At 35.3% G+C, this 19,284-nt stretch overlaps 1 protein-coding gene across 4 annotated transcripts in view; it reads left to right on the top strand.

The window, feature by feature from the left end:
- Nucleotides 1–19,284, top strand: part of SLCO6A1 (solute carrier organic anion transporter family member 6A1) — a 148,739-nt gene that overhangs the window by 18,949 nt on the left and 110,506 nt on the right. For 2 of the 4 annotated variants that reach the window (XM_054489032.1, XM_054489031.1), the window contains exons 2-4: nt 8,409–8,666; nt 10,975–11,160; nt 13,037–13,133. In XM_054489032.1, coding sequence (XP_054345007.1) covers nt 8,409–8,666; nt 10,975–11,160; nt 13,037–13,133 — 541 coding nt within the window. The remainder of the gene's footprint in view (nt 1–8,408; nt 8,667–10,974; nt 11,161–13,036; nt 13,134–19,284) is intronic. The other 2 variants (XM_054489034.1, XM_054489033.1) reach the window with 1 other exon arrangement.

Here is a 19,284-nt window from a genome sequence, read left to right as displayed (position 1 = left end):
ATTTGTTTGTTTGTTTGTTTTGCTATTGAATTGTTTGAGTTCCTTGTATATTCTGGATAATACTTTAAATTTCTGGAAATCTCCCTTTTCCATATGATTCTGTTTTAGAGTTTTCCACTGAGGGTAAGGTATACGATGTTTGGAAGGTTGAAGAGAAGGAGAGGAGAGTCATCCTTCTCCAGAGATGTTTGCAAGCAAATCCTTGCAGGTCTGAGGTTGCATGTATCCTGCTGAGCACTTAAAAACCACCCACTTTGCTCCTGCAGGCTGATGCAGCTCTTGGGAACTATTGCAGAAACTCTTGAGCATTGCATCAATTTCTTGATGACTTTTTGAAGAAAATAAAGGGGAGAAATAGCAGTGGGGCATACCCCTAACAAAAGGGACTCTAACTTTTATGCTTCTATACTTTCTATGCTTCTGTCTCCCCTGGCCTACTGGCTGTAACTTCCTGACTTTTTATGTGACTTCCTCAATATTCTCTCTCTCAGTTCTCCCAATATTTGAATGTAAGCCCTAATTCTTAAATCCTCATTTTCTAGCATTTTTAGAGTGGGTCTTCTTTTGTATTTGAACAAAAAATGATCAATTTTTTGATAGATGAAATTATTCCTTAAAATGGGAAATCTGGAATTTTTTTACTGATGTGACTAAATTTGAAGACAGTACTGACCTTGTTGCCAGTGAAAATATGGAACACTGATATCTCTAGGATGCAGTAACAACATTATTGCTTAAATTAAATTGACTGAAGTGTCAAGTGTCTGTTAGGCAAGGATTACCTGTTTGGGTTTTCTTCTTCTCCTGAATCTTGTCCCCATAATTTCTCATTGTTTAGTTAGCTTTTTATGCCTTCAAACAGATCTAAAAGTATTTTTTAACTTTCATATTCCCAGCAGAATGAGTGAATTGAGTTATTTAGTCTACTATTAATGGAAGTGTAATCAATAGGTCAGGGAACTATATCAAAGAGAGTTGTTCAAGTGTATCTTAACATGTTACTTTTTAAAATAGAATATTTGGAAACTCATGTGAAAAATATAACAAAACATTAACACTTGATAAATCTAGGAGAATTGTATATTGCTATTTTCTGTGATTTTACTGATTTTTGCTCACCTGATATATAACAGTTTGAAAATATTGAGATTTGTTTTGGTTTGTTTCTCTTTATGTTTTCTTTATTTTCTCATTTTATTTATTTAACCCTATGTCAGTTAATACTTAATATAATGATAGTTATTGTATTGGAATTATACTCTTTATCATTATAAAATTTTCCCTTGCTTTGTTTAATTAATTGCCTTATTGTAGGGGAACATATTTACTACTTAACTGGTTGACTATATGCTTTAATTTACCTGAAACAGTTCCCGTTTATGCCTGCTATCCCATTTTTCATTGCAATTTCCTCCCTTTATGCTAAGTATTATTATTAATAGTTTATTTAAACAAGCTGGGATGGATTTAGTTGGCCCTAACTTTGTGCTTTTAGATTCTGCCTTGGTCTTGTTTTACAGTGGTTAAAAAATTTGTGTGCTGAACACAATTCTTACTTTGACACAGAGTTAGTTCTAAAAGACAACCAGCAATAACCTGTCTTTCTTTCTAGACCTTGTCCACATGTAGTGTTAATGAAAATTCCTTTCAGGGACAGTGTGATGTGCATTTCTTGAAAAATGAAGTAATTTTGGATCTAGTTTCTAAAATTAACTCCACCCAATTTTGAGTGATTGGGCAAGTATTTGATGTGGCTGGTTCTGCCACCCACTTGGTATATTAACCAGATTTGTGATGGTCCATGCTGCGACTTGCAAGATACATGAAGTCACCAGGCTACCTGTTGGTAGGGTCAGTGGGAAGCATTAGACATAATAGATTAGCTTTACTTAAAGTATCTGTAAGAAACAGTGGCCGAAGAGTAAAGTCACAGAGTGCATAATAGTCTAAGCACACTTTGTACTACGGTATTTTCATTTATCATATAGTGCATATCACCATCATTTTATGATTTTATTATTTGGTAATGCTTTTTTACTTTCTAGTATACCTTTTTTGGCACCATGACATCAAAAATGGCATGTGCTATTCTTAAGCAAATTGATGAAGACTTGTACATTGTTTACATTTACTATTTATCAAAGGCCATAGTGATATTACTGACCACATAAAAATCCAAAGACATAAATCTGCTGAAGTTAATGGTGATTTTAGAAGGCTATGGCTGAAAAAGATAACTTAACACATGCAGCTGCAAAAGGCTTATTTACAAAACATCTCGTGAAGTATGATTTTTTCATTTAGATTTAACTGTTTAATTTTACTGATTTTCAATTCAAATTTTTATATTCACATATGAAAATTAAAATAATAGCTGTAAATGAATTCACCCCATTAGCAGAAGGACAGTTTTTCAAATTGTTAAATAATGCCAGCTTTATATCAGTGCCATCGGGAACTTCAAATAGAAAATAAATTAACTCAAATAATAATTTGTTTTTTGTGAAATTAAAGGAAAATTTTGGAAGTTCATTCTGTTGAAGATAAACACCTGATATTAATGTGAATACTGTATTTTTAAATTTTCATTTTTGAAGATACAATTATTTATTTCTGTAACAATGACATTTACACGCATTTTTGTGTAGAGAATCATAGTAAAGACAATGTACTTATGGTACTAGGAAAGCAGTGAAGCAGAAATGTGCTTAGAATTGGTACACAAACAATTCATAATTGTATCCTAACAAAATATAATATTTAACATCAACATTTACAAACATTTATTCATGTTCAAGTTTTTATGTATTAATACTTCATCTTATTGGTATACATTGCCTTTCTTTGCCTCCTGGAAACAATAGACTTTACAAATGTTGGACTTTTTTTCATTATTTTATAAATTAACCTCAGTTGATTTATGATTTTGAACTGTTTTATAAATACTCTAATTTACAGTTGTACTTTTATTTAAAAGTGGCTGAAAATCTTCCATTAAAGTATTCAATGAATGAATCACCATACTTCTAAAATATTAGAAGCTTTTGTTGAATTTTAATTATTGAAAACAAAGCTTAAAAATGGGAAGATACTAAAATGCATCCCTCCAAAACTAAGAGAAGAACTAAGCAAACTATGAGAGCTTGAGTAGCATACAAGAATTATTTTAGAAATCCTTTAATTGTGCTTTGTACAAGTTTTTATTTTGGGAAAGAATCTTTGGATAGTTCCTTTATTCTAACTAGGCAAATTTATACTTTGTAAATTGAATTGAATGAACTTAAGTAGACCTATAGCTTTACATAGCTAAATTTGGTGAAACAAAGTAATCATAAATAGAGACAACTTATTTGAAGAGTTTTGTCTTGTAAAATATTTTTCAAAGAAATATTCTCTGAATGAAATATTTTGGTTGAAATAGTTTAATATGAAAATATAATTGAGAACATCCTTCGTTTAACAGTGCTTGTTTTGAGCTTACTAGACACTTACATACTTGTAGAGAGTTTTTATCAATTAAAATATCATTTTCTACAGTGGCAAGTCAATAGAGGTTGTAATCACTTCAAATTTATTAACTATGTATTGGAATTCCCTAAGACCAGAGTCAGGCTAAATGATTCCCTAGGACCTCACAGGACTTAAAATAAGCTCATGGTTATCCATAAGGTTTATTACAGTGAAAGGATACAGATTAAAATCAGCTGAGGGAAAAGGCACATGGGATGAAGTCTGGAAAAAAACATGTGCAAGTTTTCATGTGTCCTCTCCCGGTGGAATCACATGGACATGCTTATTTCTCCTAACACGTGTGATAACACATACAAAGTGTTACTAATCAGTGAAGCTTACGTGAACCTTCATGGTCAGGGTTTTTCTGTCAGTCATGTAGGCATGCAACACCTCTGTGACTAACCTCAGGTACTCAGACTCCACACCCACACCCCATGACAAGAAAGATCTCCACCATAAATTACATTGTTAGCATAAACTGTGTGATCAAACTGGTACAATATGGCCCAAGGCCTCTGCCATGTAAAAGCATTGTTATCGGACAGAATATTCCAAGGGCTTAGAGCTTTTCTCCTTGGAGCCACCGAAGAGCCAGTCCTGAAGTCAGGCCTTTTATTTTATTTTATTTTATTTATTTATTTATTTATTTATTTATTTTTGAGGTGGAGTTTCGCTCCTGTTGCCCAGACTGGAATGCAGTGACGCAATCTCAGCTTACCATGACCTCCACCTCCCGGGTTCAAGCGATTCTCCTGCCTCAGTCTCCCGAATAGCTGGGATTACAGGCAGACGCCACCAAGCCTGGCTAATTTTTGTATTTTTAGTAGATATAGGGTTTCACCATGTTGGTCAGGCTGGTTTAGAGCTCCTGACCTCAGGTATCCACCCATCTTGGCCTCCCGAACTGCTGGGATTACAGGTGTAAGCCACTGCACCCAGCCAATAATATGACTTTTGATATAATATTATGTACCAGTCATTGAACCAGGAGAAACAAAACAAAACAAACTAACAAACCCTCAAAGATGGAAATCTGGAATTAGTTGTCTGACATGATTGGGCTTGGAGCCAATGAAAACAGTGATATTTGTGCCTGTGAATTATGGTTCACTAGAAATCCATGGCATGTAGCGACAAAAAGAGTCATTTAAATTATTCCTAGGATAAAGTTCTTATTGAAGGCAAGACACTGAAAGACAAAATAGCTGCTGCAATTGACTCTTGTGGTGGAAACTTTAACTGCATTGAAAAGTTTATAGAAGGAAAATGAAAAGTTTAGGGTATGGTTAGAAAACGTGTGAGCTTCTCTCATAGTTTCGTAAGAAACTCTTATTATTTTTAGCCACATATTTTTGGTCAATACTAACTCTTATTCACAGGCGGCAGAATTGCAACATAAGTTGAACTCAAACTCACCAGATCACTTCTGTGGGAGTTGGGGCATTGATTTCAGAAAAAAGAAACCCTGAGAATTAGGATAAAGGCATCTGGATGAAATTTGGTGAACCTGAGAACCATGAAACGCCAAATCCTGTACCTTCTTTGCCAGTAGGAACAATTATTCCTCTTATATCTGAAGAGAAACAGTTCCTTGCTTGAAGACATTGAATTGGCCTCACCTGAGTTAAAGGAATGCTAATTCCCCTTATAACCGATCCCATACCCCATTGCTGCCAGACTCATAACTCAAATCAGATCCAGCCTTCCCAGAATGATTAACATAAAATCTATTCTATGAGAAAATATTCTATATACCAAAAATTGCTTGCCACTTCAGTAGTAGTTCTAGACACCAATTGGTTTAGATTATATGGAACACTCTGTCTTCCAAAATGAAGGAAAATTGTGTGCTATTGTACCACTCACTATTAAGAAACAGGCACACTTTTTGGTGAGCCTCTGTGATTTTTCAATGGTAGAAGTATGCTATGGTAGCATTATAGACTTAGGGGAGGCCTTGAAAAGTAGAGGACAAAGGAAATCCTCCCCGTGGAAAGAATATTGAGCAGTACATCTGATTGTCCATGTTGCCAAACATTGCCCAGTGATTTGACCATTTGGTAATTAGGAAGGCTGTGTAAGTGGTGAGTCTCTCCATATGAGCAGAGTTATCCTATCTGAATGAATGTTCACCAAAAGAAAGCCATTGCACAAGAGGCTCTCAATAATGAAGTAGATAGATAGATATGAATATTAGCCAGCCTCTTTCCCTAGCCATTCTATCTCTTGTTCAATGGGGTCTTATTTATAGTGACAATTATGTCAAGGATGGAGGTTATATAAGAGGTGAATACACGGCCTTACCTTCACCAGAGCTCGTCTGGTTGTTGCACTGCTGAATGCCTGCCTCGCTATCAGGAAGAGTCAATATAATCTAGGTACTGGCTCCATTCCTTAGTGAAACCAACCAGTTACCTGGAGGCAGGTATTATATAGTTCTGGTTCTGTTATGAAGTGGGCAATAATTTCTCCTCACTAAATTAGACATTTATTTTGGATATGGGCTCTTCTTTTGTCATCATGGTCCTGCTAACACTACCATAACTGGACTTAATGAATGCCATATAAAGCATTATTATCATATTTACCAATACGTTGCTTCTAATTAAGGAACTAATTTTACAGTACAGAAGTGTAGCAGAAGGTTCATGTTCATGTAATTCACTGATTTTACTACATATCTCAATAACCAGAAACTTTTCGTCTTATAGATAATTATGATGTGTTATTGAAGACTTGGATAAGACTCCTGGTAGTAGACAACATTCAACCACTCCCAGTAGTAGACAACACGTTTGTAGTGCTGTCCTATAGGATGGGGTATGTGCTTTGAGAGAACAATCTATGTATGTTATCTGCGATCAAGGGGTAGAAGAGCGAGTTAATAGTAGAAGAAGGAAGTTATGAATATCAACTATAGTCTCATAACCACTTAGAGAAATAAAACTTGTAGCAGCTCTGCATTTCCTCTTACTTGCTTGTCTTTTGGATTCACACACAAATATGTCATATGTACATTTGTGTGTGTATATGTTTATATATGTATATGTTCTGGTTTTTTATTTGCTCTCTTTCTCTCCTTTCCCATTTTATTTTTCTGTTAATACTTTATGGAAGGTAGAGAACCATATAAATTAATCTCTAGGTTATAGAATATGCCTCAATCAGAAGGGGAATTAATAACCCCACCTTAGAGATAAACTCAGTTACTAACAGGACTTATTTCCTACATTGGCCATTATCCTCCTTGGCCACATCTAATGTAACAGTTAAAGAAAATTCTTATCCTGGGTGCAGCAAAGTTTTTATATGTTGTTTCCTGCTGGTATTGGTCTGCTAAAACTAGTTGTGGCTTCAAATCTGGCTCGTGGTTTCTTTGGCAATATGTTTCCCCTCAAAAATTTAGTTAGGGCTGTGACATATTTGTTTAACTATTGATGGTTACCTTTGCAGTTTGGTTTTTAAGTTAAAGAAAATCCATTCAGGTTTGTGATTAAACTGAAGGATTAGCATTACACTGAGATAGATATGCTGATTGATTAGACTATGTATCTCTTTGTTGGGGGAAAGAGTAACAGCATTTCTGTAAAATGATAATTGTGATACATTAGGCAGAAGCATGATGATATTGCTACTTATTTGATATGAAAGTTTAAATATGGGAGGAAGGGTGAAAATGTATACCAAGTAGTCTAAAAGATAAACTCTGCAAGTTATTTGTCTGTTGGCCATGAACTCCGTTACTCACTCCTATTTGCAAGGGGAATGGGATGTCTGAAACCACACTTCCCAGAGTTGCTGGGGCCCAGCTGACTTTGACTTACATGCTGCCAGTGAATCTGTGGCAGCAGATTTGAAAAAGGGCAAAGGGAAGACTCTCTTTTCCTTTCTGTTTCTGGTGGTGGTTTTGGCATCAGGAGCAATGCTGGGTGATTAAAGGCTCCTGGATTTATGCTCAGGAATAAATGTGATGCTATCAGCACTATAGAGCCCATGGGCTCTGGCACCTGCAAGGGCATCAAAATCAGCAGGTGAGCTCCCTGTCATAGGAAGACTGTGGGCTCCTGGCTTCCTGCAAAAAAAAAAAAAAAAAAAAATGTAGTGATTGCAGTTCTAACAGCAGCAGCAGCAGCAATAGTAGCAGCAGCCTATGCCCCGGTAACTTTGGTTGCATAGATATCATGAATTTTGATTAGTAACCATTTGGACTCCAACTAATGTACTACTTTTGTAATCAATCCCTACATCAATTAATTTTGTTTCAAATTCTTAGTGTGATTATGATTACTTTTTTCCTAGTTGGATGTTGAGTGATAGAAATACACATAATATGGTACCATTTATTTCACATTCAAGAACATGAAAAACAATACTTGATATTGTCTAAGGACATATGCATTGTCAAAAATGTTAAAAAGGCTAAAAACTGGTAAACTTTAAATACAGTATACTGATTATGGAGGGGAGGGAGACAAACGAGTTTGGGAAATATGCATTGGGCTTTAACTATTTTGATAATGTTTTATTTTCTATTCTAGATGGTAGATAAATAAATATTATATTAGTAATAGTTTTAAATTTTTTGTAATGTGAAATGCAATACATAAAAACAAAGATCAGTACTAAGTGAGATGACACAGCAATCACTATTCTTTAGGAAATTACTCATAGAGGTAGTTAAAAAATAGCTTCGAAAATTCAATTAGTGAATATTTTGTAGAGGTTAAGGCCTATTTATGTTTTAGAAAAGGAATTGTTACATGCTTATAGCTTTTAAACATTCAGAATAATTTAAAATAAACTTACATCATGTAATTTAAATTTTGCTTTGTAATAATCATAATGACCTCTTAAAATGCATATCATTGTTTTCTCTTTTTCTTTTTACGTTTTAGGTGTGGTGTTTGGTCTTATAGATGTCAGCATTGGCGATTTTCAGAAGGAATATCAACTGAAAACCATTGATAAGTTGGCATTGGAAATGAGTTACGATATTTCATCTGGCCTGGTAGCAATATTTATAGCATTCTATGGAGACAGAAAAAAAGTAATATGGTTTGTAGCTTCCTCCTTTTTAATAGGACTTGGATCACTTTTATGTGCTTTTCCATCCATTAGTGAAGAAAATAAACAAAGGAAGGTAGGAATTGAAGGTAAGGTTGTAAAATACACTGTTATACATCAAATCAATATTCATTCAAACCTTGGCTCAAGGAACTTAAAATAGACTGTGATAATTATTTGTCTGTGTATCTATCCATCCATCCATTTGATTTATATGACCAAGTTTGCTAATTAACTAATTGTAGCATCCCAGTGGACATATATGTCATCACAGAGGAAGTTAATGATTAATTTTAGTCTATTGATAGAAAACATTTATTTTCAGATGTTGTTGAGTAGGAAGCTCAGTACTGTGATCCCTAGGAGAAGGGAAACAAACAACTTGAATTTTCTTTGAGAAGGGAAGAGTGAATCGATTAGGGGCATTTTTTTATTATTATCAGGAGCATGAAGGACCTCCTTGAGTTTATTAATCATGAATTCAAAGTGGGATTTGCATGGTTGTGCCACCACATCAAGCTTTAACAGTACAGGTAGGGAGTGGGAAGAAGAGTTATTTTGAGTAGGGTTGCAGTTTTACCATGGGGTTGCATGATTTGAAAGAGAGCAAGGGAATTAAAAGTATTTAAATGATAGTGAAAGAAGTAAGGACATGAAGGGGACATTGGGATAGTGAAAAGGAGCAGAATCAATGGATTATATACCCTGACGAATTTTAAGGATTGTTGGAATTGGGTTGCTGGAAAGAGTGAGCGGAAAGATAGGGGTGGTTAGAATGTAGATGCTTGAAATTATCATTAGGAAAGGTTTGTAGTTATATTTTTGACATTTAAAATGACTAGCTGTATTTGTCTATTCTCAGACTGCTATAAAAAACTACCCGAGACTGGGTAATTTATAAAGAAAGAAGATTTAATTGACTCACAGTTCTGCAGCCTGTACAGGAGGGCGGGGAGGCCTCAGGAAACTTACAATCGTAGTGGAAGTTGAAGGGGAAGCAAGCCTATCTTCACATTGTAGCAGGAGAGAGTGAGCAAAGTGGGGAGTGTTACACACTTTCAAACAACCTGATCATGTGAGAACTCACTCACTATCACGAGAACAGCAAGGGGGAAATCTGCTCTCGTGATCCAGTCACCTCCCACCAGGTCCCTCCCGCAACATTGGGAATTACAATTCCGCATGAGATTAGGGTGGGGACACAGAGCCAAAACATATAACTAGCCAAGGTAGGTGGAGTACAATGCATAACAGGAAAAAAGTTCAAGGAACTAAGAGGTCAGGGTGTTGGAAATATCACATTGACACTGATATCGCAAGTTAATATGTCTGTATAAAATTGAACCTTCAGCATTTGAATGACAGTTCTAGAGACTACCTCCCACTTGATATGGAGTCAAAATCATTTCACATGGATACTAAACCAGATGAAAATTTTCATTTGTATACTGTATTGCAATCTGCACTTTAATAGTGTTTCCACAATATTATTTTAAGAGCATTTTGTTAAATGTCAACCCAAATAACCATGGCCAATATAATCTAATAGTATTGCCTGGATCTACCAATCTACAAACAAATTTAATTACACAAGCATTTACTTAATATTGTTATATAACCATGTGAATTTAAAAAAGTATAAGAAATATACTATGACCTGAAATAAACTAAAATCTAGTGGATGACCACATAATGACTAACTCTAATGGAAAGAAATGTTTACTGTATAATGCCTTGTCCTTATGAACATATGTTCTAAAAGTTAGTGGGTCTAAAATGGGAAATTATTTAATCAGAGTGAGACAAAGTGAATATAAAGATTGTTAAAGAGGTGAACATAAAACTAAACTCAGAAAGTGCTCTTTGATAATGCAGATAATCTAGAACATTAGAAATACTTTTAGCCTAGGGTCAAAAGTCCGGGGAACTAGATGCCAAATTTAAGAGGAATATGTGCTATGTGTATGTGCAAATGCATATATATACAAACATATTTATGCACACATATATACAATCATGCATGCACATTTATGTTTTGGTTTATAATAGATGCATCTTTTGCAGGATTCCCACACAATTTCTTCCTTTTTTTATTTTTTATTTTGGAGACGGGGTCACAATATGTTGCCCAGGCTTGTCACAATCCTCTCACTTCACCTTTCCTAGTAGCTGGTACTACAGGTGTGTGCCGTGTCTGGCCCAAATTGTATGACGGCATTTTTCTGAGAACATGATGATTGATTGCAGTACTACTACATTCAATGTAAATGAAATGTTAACTAAAAGAAAAAAGCATAATTTTGGAAATAGCTTGTAAAATATTTGATAAAGAATACTGCACATTTGTTGTATGTTTGAGTTCAATTAACAAAAATATAATCATTGTCTTTTCAAAAGATATTTGCGAAGAAATAAAGGTTGTCAGTGGTTGCCAGAGGAGTGGTTTATCGTTCCAATCAAAATACCTGTCTTTCTTCATCCTTGGGCAGACTGTGCAGGGAATAGCAGGAATGCCTCTTTATATCCTTGGAATAACCTTTATTGATGAGAATGTTGCTACACACTCAGCTGGTACCTATTTAGGCAAGTTTTGCCCCCTCTATTGCGATTGACCCATTTTGAGTTTTCCTTGAATTTTGGTATGCATATCTAAGCTGATATAGAAGTACTATTGGCCCTTATGATAACATTGTAATAAATGATAATTGGTATGCTAAACCTCCAAATCACATTGATTCACCTAATTCTAAGTAGCTGTTTGAGATTTGAGATTCTAGACAAGTCACCTGAATGTCACTGAAAATATATAGAGCAATTGAAAAAATACGTACTTTCGTCCAGGCATGGTGGCTCATGCCTGTAATCCTAGAACTTTGAGAGGCTGAGGTGGGCAGATCACTTGAGGTCAGGAGTTCAAAACCAGCCTGGCCAACATAGTGAAACCCTGTCTCTACTAAAAATACAAAAAAATTAGCTGGGCATGGTGGCGAGCACCTGTAATCTCAGCTACTCTGGAGGCTGAGGCAGGAGACTTGCTTAAACCCAGGAGGCAGAGATTGCAGCGAGCCAAGATTGTACCATTGCTGCCTGGGTGACAGAGCAAGACTCCATCTCAAACAAACAAACAAAAAATACTTTCTTAAGTAATAAAAATTATACTCTTTATGTATATGTATGTACATTTATAAATATGTATATTCATATATGTGTATATATACTTAATTAATAGTAGTATACTATCCCTATTTACAATGTCTATGCCACTGTATCCTACAATAAGTAATCTGGCTATATCTCAGAATAATCTGTACTCTCTTATATTGCAATAGATTCTGGTACTGGTAGATCATCTATTTGCACAGGGTTATCTATCACTTTTGAAAATAAATTTAAAGTTGTTTTTATATAGTTATTGCGAAGGTGTATTGACACATCCTGGTAGCTAAGGTGAAGGGTGCAGAAGTAATGATAACTTTAAAGTATCATCTTGCTAGAGCACCCCAAATTAAATAAAATATGTTGAATTTCTAGTTATATTAAATATATTTCATGTATATTACATTAAATATATAGATTAAATAAAGTATAATGAATTATATACTGAGTTTCTCTAATACATGCATTGGATAGTATGTATGATGGTTAGTTTTATGTGTTTGCTTGGCTGGGTTATGACACCTAGTTGTAAGGACAAACACTACTCCAGATGTTTTGGTGACTGTCATTTTTAGATGCGATGAACATTTACAATCAGCAGATTTTGAGCAAAACTGATTTCATAATGTGGATGGGCCTCATTCAATCAGTTGAAGGTTCTATGAGCAAAAACTGAGGTTTTCTGAAGAAGCAATTCTACCTAAAGATTATAACATCAACTCTTACTTGAATTTCCAGCCTGCTGGCCTGCCCTACAAATTTGGGACTTGCTAGGCCTCATAATTGTATTTTGTATGAACCAATTCCTTAAAATGAATCTCTCTGTTCTCTCTCTCTGTCTTTGTTTTCGAAGGTCATTTTTATTTTTGTGTTTAAAAATTTTTTTTAATTTCAGTAGTGTTGGGGGGAACAGGTGGTATTTGGTTACATAGATAAGCTCTTTAGTGGTGATTTATGAGATTTTGGTGCACCCATCACCCAAGCAGTGTACAATATACCCAACGTGCAGTCTTTTATCCCTCACCCACCTTTCACCATTACCCCCGGGTCCCCAAAGTCCATTATATCATTCTTATGCTTTTGCGTCCTCATAGCTTGGTTCCCACTTGTGAGAACATAATGATATTTGGTTTTCCATTACTGTTTTTCTCTGTCTTTTATTGGCTTTGTTTCTCTGGAGAACTCTGACTAATACAGAATGCTATGAAAAGCTTTCAGAAGTAATCAATTTCAGTCAATTTTTATCATAATAAAGCTGGCTTATGAAATTGTTTGATGTTCAGTTTCAGTGCTTATTTTACAGGTATTGCAGAATGTACATCAATGATTGGATATGCTATGGGTTATGTGCTAGGAGCACCACTAGTTAAAGTCCCTGAGAATAGTACTTCTGCAACAAAGTAAGGCATTATTTTTTCTTTTTTTGTTTACATTGTATAAAATATTTACTAAATAGCTACCATAGCTTACAGGTAAATATATATATTTAATTTGTAATAACCATCGTTTTAGAAAAAGTATATGCAAATGTGACATATGCACATATTTGTACATATAAATACATCTGAAGTATACATCTTAAACATTTTTAAGTGCATAGTACAGCACTGGTAACTACGTGTACATTGTTTTTCAATATATATCTAGAATTTTTGCATCTTGTGAAAATGCAATCATTGTTCTACTTTCGTTTTCTGAGAGTCTGACTATTTTAGACACCTTATAAAACTGGAATCATGCAGTATTTTTCTTTTTGTGATTGGCTTATTTCACTTTAATATTTTGAAGTTTCATGCATGTTATAGAATATAACAGGATATCCTTCTTCATTTAAGGCTGAATAATACGCCACTGTATTATTGTACATACCACATTGGCTTTATTCATTCATTTTTCAATGGACATTTAAGTTGCTTCCAGCTCTTTACTATTGTGAATAATGCTGCAATTAATACAGGTGTACAAATATCCCACAGAGATCCTGTTGTCAATGCTTTTGTATATATACTCAGAAATTGGATTGCTAGATCATATGGTAAGTCTATTTTTCCAGTTTTTTTTTTTTTGAAAAACTTTTATACTGTTTTTTATAATGACCACACCATTTTACATTCCTGCGGTGCACAGGGTTCCAATTTCTCCACATCCTCGCCAATACTGTTTTGTTTGTTTTTTCTGTTTGTTTGTTTTTCTGATAGTGACCATCCTAATGGATCCAAGGTGATACCTTATTGTGGTTTTGATTTGCATTTCCCTGACTATTAGTGGTGTTCAGTATCTTTTCCATGCTTCTTGACCATTTGTATACCTTCTTTTATTAATCCAAGTCATTTGGCCATTTTTAAATCAGATTTTTTTGTTGCTATTGGGTTGAAGTTCTTTATATATTCTGTGTATTAGCCTCTTTTCAATACATGGTTTGCAAATGTTTTCTCCCATTCTGCAGGTTGCCTTTTCACTTCGCCAATTGTTTCCTTTACTGCAAAAAAGTTTTTAAGTTCTATGTAGTGCATTTGCCTGTTTTTGGTTTGCTGCCTGGGCTTTTGGTGTAATATCCAAAAAATAATTGTCAAATCCAATGGCATGAAGCATTCTCCCTATGCTTTCCTCTAGGAACTTTATGGTTTCAAGCCTTGTGTTTAGATGTCTAATCCATTTTGAGTTAATTTTTGTATATGGTGTAAGGTAAGGGTCCAACTTCATTCTTTTGCATGTGGATATCCAGTTTTCCCAACACTGTTTTTTGAAGACAATTCTTTGCACGTTGTGTAGCTTTGGCACCCTTGTCAAAGATCATTTGACCATATATATGAGGGTTTATTTCTAGGTTCTCTATTCTATTTCATTGGTTTATGTGTCAGTCTTTATACCAGTACCATACTGTTTTGAGGACTGTAGCTTTGCAATATATTTGAAATCAGGAAGTGTTATGCCTCCAACTTTGTTTTTCTTTTTGCAGATTGATTTGGCTGTTCAGGGTCTTTTCTGATTCCACATGATTTTTTTTCTATTTTTGTAAAAAACACCATTGGAATTTTGATAGGAATTGCATTAAATCTGTATTTCACTTTGGGTTGTATAAACATTTTAACGATATTCTAATTCTAAGAATATTAAAATTAATTGTCATATTCAATCCATAAACATGGGATCGCTTTACATCTATTTGTGTCTTTAATTTTTTTCAACAATGTTTTATAGTTTGCAATGTGCAAGTCTTTCTCCTCCTTGTACACTGTTCATTGTTAGTGTATGGAAACACAACTGATCTTTGTGTGTTGATATTGCATCCTGCAACTTTACTAAATTCATTTAGTAGTTCTAATAGTTATGCATATGTTATGTGTATGCAAGTATGTATGATCCTTAGGGTTTTCTATATATAAGATCATGTCATCTGAGAACAGAGATGATTTTACTTCTTCCTCTCATATTTGAATGCCTTTTATTTCTTTTTCTTCCCCAATTTTTCTGGCTAGGACCTTCCAGTACTATGTCGAACATGGTGAGAACAAACTATGGACTTGTTTCTGATCTTAGAAAACTTGCTGGTTTTCACCATTGAGTATGATGTTAACTGTAGGCTTTTAATACAAGGCCTTTACTATTGTGAGGTGTAATTTCCTTGTATTCCTAGTTTTCTCAGTGTTTTTGTCCTAAAAGGGCATTGAATTTTGTCAAATGCTTTTTCTGAATCAATCGACATGATCATGTGGTTTTTCTCTATTATGTTAATGTGGTGTATTACACTGATTTATTTTCATATGCTGAACCATCTTTATATTCCAGGAACAAATCCCACTTGATTATGATGTATATTCCCTTTAATATGTTGTTACATTCAATTTGCTTGTGTTTTGATTAGGATTTTTTTCATCAGGATTCATCAGAGATATTAGTCTGTAGTTTTCTTGTAGTATCTTTGTCTAGGTTTAGTATTAGAGTATGTTGGCCACATAGAAAAAATTTGAAGTATTCCCTCCTCTTCAATTACTTGGAGGATTTTGAGGAGGATTATTGTTAATTCTTATTGAAATATTTGGTACAGTTCTCCAGTGAAGCTATCTGGCCCTAGGCTTTCCTCTGTTGGGAGGTTTTTGATGACTGATTCAATCACCTTACTAGTTACAGGTCTGTTCAGATATTTTGTTTCTTCATCATTTAGTGTTGGTAGGTTGAATGTTTCTAGAAATGTATCCATGTCTTCTAAGTTATCTAATTTGTTGGGATATAATTATTCGTAGTAGTTTCTTGTGATTCTTCTTATTTCTGTGGCATTTAGTTGTAAAGTCTTCCGCTCATTTCTGATTTTTGTTATTTGAGTCTTATCTCTTTTTTCTTAATTTCTCTGGCCAAGGTTTGTCGATTTTGTTAATCTCTTTTAAAAAAACATCTCTTTGTTTTGTTTATTTTCTCTATGGTTTTTCCAGGCTCCATTTCATTTACAGTATTTCTGCTGTAATCTCTATTATTTCCTTTCTACAGTTACATAAATATATATTTTAAAGCTGCATTTTAATTATATATTGGGAACTAGTACCATCAATTACCTCCTCCTCAACTTTTCTTGTTCTCTTGTTGAGATGATGGAGTTAATTAAGGAGCTATACCTACCACTTTAAGAAAATAGAGAAGTGTACCTTCCATTTCTGAAATTCTGAGTTCATATGAAGGAAGAACTAGTAGAAACTGAGATAACGAAGAATAGTTCCATGGTTGTTTATTGCTACAGGTACTACCTGGAAACTATCCTGCTAGTTCCCCTGGCAACTCACTTGGGTTCTTACCCAGCTAGTATAACGTTTTGGTAACTACCAGACAAATATCATAAAAGGGAACAGGTAAGTTTTCAGGGAATAAGTGTGTGCTGAATATATTTTGTTTGCCTCTCTAAATTTTTTTTTTCTTTTATTATTATTATTATTATTATTATTATACTTTAGGTTTTATGGTACATGTGTGCAATGTGCAGGTAAGTTACATATGTATACATGTGCCATGCTGGTGTGCTGCACCCACCAACTCGTCATCTAGCATTAGGTATATCTCCCAATGCTATCCCTCCCCCCTCCCCCCACCCCACAACAGTCCCCAGAGTGTGATGTTCCCCTTCCTGTGTCCATGTGTTCTCATTGTTCAATTCCCACCTATGAGTGAGAATATGCGGTGTTTGGTTTTTTGTTCTTGCGATAGTTTACTGAGAATGATGATTTCCAATTTCATCCATGTCCCTACAAAGGACGTGAACTCATCATTTTTTATGGCTGCATAGTATTCCATGGTGTATATGTGCCACATTTTCTTAATCCAGTCTATCATTGTTGGACATTTGGGTTGGTTCCAAGTCTTTGCTATTGTGAATAATGCCGCAATAAACATACGTGTGCATGTGTCTTTATAGCAGCATGATTTATAGTCCTTTGGGTATATACCCAGTAATGGGATGGCTGGGTCGAATGGAATTTCTAGTTCTAGATCCCTGAGGAATCGCCACACTGACTTCCACAAGGGTTGAACAAGTTTACAGTCCCACCAACAGTGTAAAAGTGTTCCTATTTCTCCACATCCTCTCCAGCACCTGTTGTTTCCTGACTTTTTAATGATTGCCATTCTAACTGGTGTGAGATGGTATCTCATTGTGGTTTTGATTTGCATTTCTCTGATGGCCAGTGATGGTGAGCATTTTTTCATGTGTTTTTTGGCTGCATAAATGTCTTCTTTTGAGAAGTGTCTGTTCATGTCCTTCGCCCACTTTTTGATGGGGTTGTTTGTTTTGTTCTTGTAAATTTGTTGGAGTTCATTGTAGATTCTGGATATTAGCCCTTTGTCAGATGAGTAGGTTGCGAAAATTTTCTCCCATTTTGTAGGTTGCCTGTTCACTCTGATGGTAGTTTCTTTTGCTGTGCAGAAGCTCTTGAGTTTAATTAGATCCCATTTGTCAATTTTGGCTTTTGTTGCCATTGCTTTTGGTGTTTTAGACATGAAGTCCTTGCCCATGCCTATGTCCTGAATGCTAATGCCTAGGTTTTCTTCTAGGGTTTTTATGGTTTTAGGTCTAACATTTAAGTCTTTAATCCATCTTGAATTGATTTTTGTATAAGGTGTAAGGAAGGGATCCAGTTTCAGCTTTCTACATATGGCTAGCCAGTTTTCCCAGCACCATTTATTGAAGGAAATCTAACAGAAAGGACATCCACACCAAAAACCCATCTGTACATCACCATCATCAAAGACCAAAAGTAGATAAAACCACAAAGATGGGGAAAAAACAGAGCAGAAAAACTGGAAACTCTAAAAACCAGAGTACCTCTCCTCCTCCAAAGGAACGCAGTTCCTCACCAGCAACGGAACAAAGCTGGATGGAGAATGACTTTGACGAGCTGAGAGAATAAGGCTTCAGACGATCAAATTACTCCGAGCTACGGGAGGATATTCAAACCAAAGGCAAAGAAGTTGAAAACTTTGAAAAAAATTTAGAAGAATGTATAACTAGAATAACCAATACAGAGAAGTGCTTAAAGGAGCTGATGGAGCTGAAAACCAAGGCTCGAGAACTACGTGAAGAATGCAGAAGCCTCAGGAGCCGATGCGATCAAATGGAAGAAAGGGTATCAGCCCTGGAAGATGAAATGAATGAAATGAAGCGAGAAGGGAAGTTTAGAGAAAAAAGAATAAAAAGAAATGAGCAAAGCCTCCAAGAAATGTGTGACTATGTGAAAAGACCAAATCTACGTCTGATTGGTGTACCTGAAAGTGACGGGGAGAATGGAAACAAGTTGGAAAACACTCTGCAGGATATTATCCAGGAGAACTTCCCCAATCTAGCAAGGCAGGCCAACATTCAGATTCAGGAAATACAGAGAACGCCACAAAGATACTCCTCGAGAAGAGCAACTCCAAGACACATAATTGTCAGATTCACCAAAGTTGAAATGAAGGAAAAAATGTTAAGGGCAGCCAGAGAGAAAGGTCGGGTTACCATCAAAGGGAAGCCCATCAGACTAACAGCGGATCTCTCGGCAGAAACCCTACAAGCCAGAAGAGAGTGGGGGCCAATATTCAACATTCTTAAAGAAAAGAATTTTCAACCCAGAATTTCATATCCTGCCAAACTAAGCTTCATAAGTGAAGGAGAAATAAAATACTTTACAGACAAGCAAATGCTGAGAGATTTTGTCACCACCAGGCCTGCCCTAAAAGAGCTCCTGAAGGAAGCGCTAAACATGGAAAGGCACAACCGGTACCAGCCACTGCAAAATCATACCGAAATGTAAAGACCATCGAGACTAGGAAGATACTGCATCAACTAACGAGCAAAATATCCAGCTAACATCATAATGACAGGATCAAATTCACACATAACAATATTAACTTTAAATGTAAATGGACTAAATGCTCCAATTAAAAGACACAGACTGGCAAACTGGATAAAGACTCAAGACCCATCAGTGTGCTGTATTCAGGAAACCCATCTCACGTGCAGAGACACACATAGGCTCAAAATAAAAGGATGGAGGAAGATCTACCAAGCAAACGGAAAACAAAAAAAGG

Source organism: Pongo pygmaeus, chromosome 4, assembly GCF_028885625.2.
Source record: "Pongo pygmaeus isolate AG05252 chromosome 4, NHGRI_mPonPyg2-v2.0_pri, whole genome shotgun sequence".
NCBI classification, from domain to species: Eukaryota; Metazoa; Chordata; class Mammalia; order Primates; family Hominidae; genus Pongo; species Pongo pygmaeus.
This window is presented reverse-complemented; position numbering and strand designations above follow the sequence as displayed.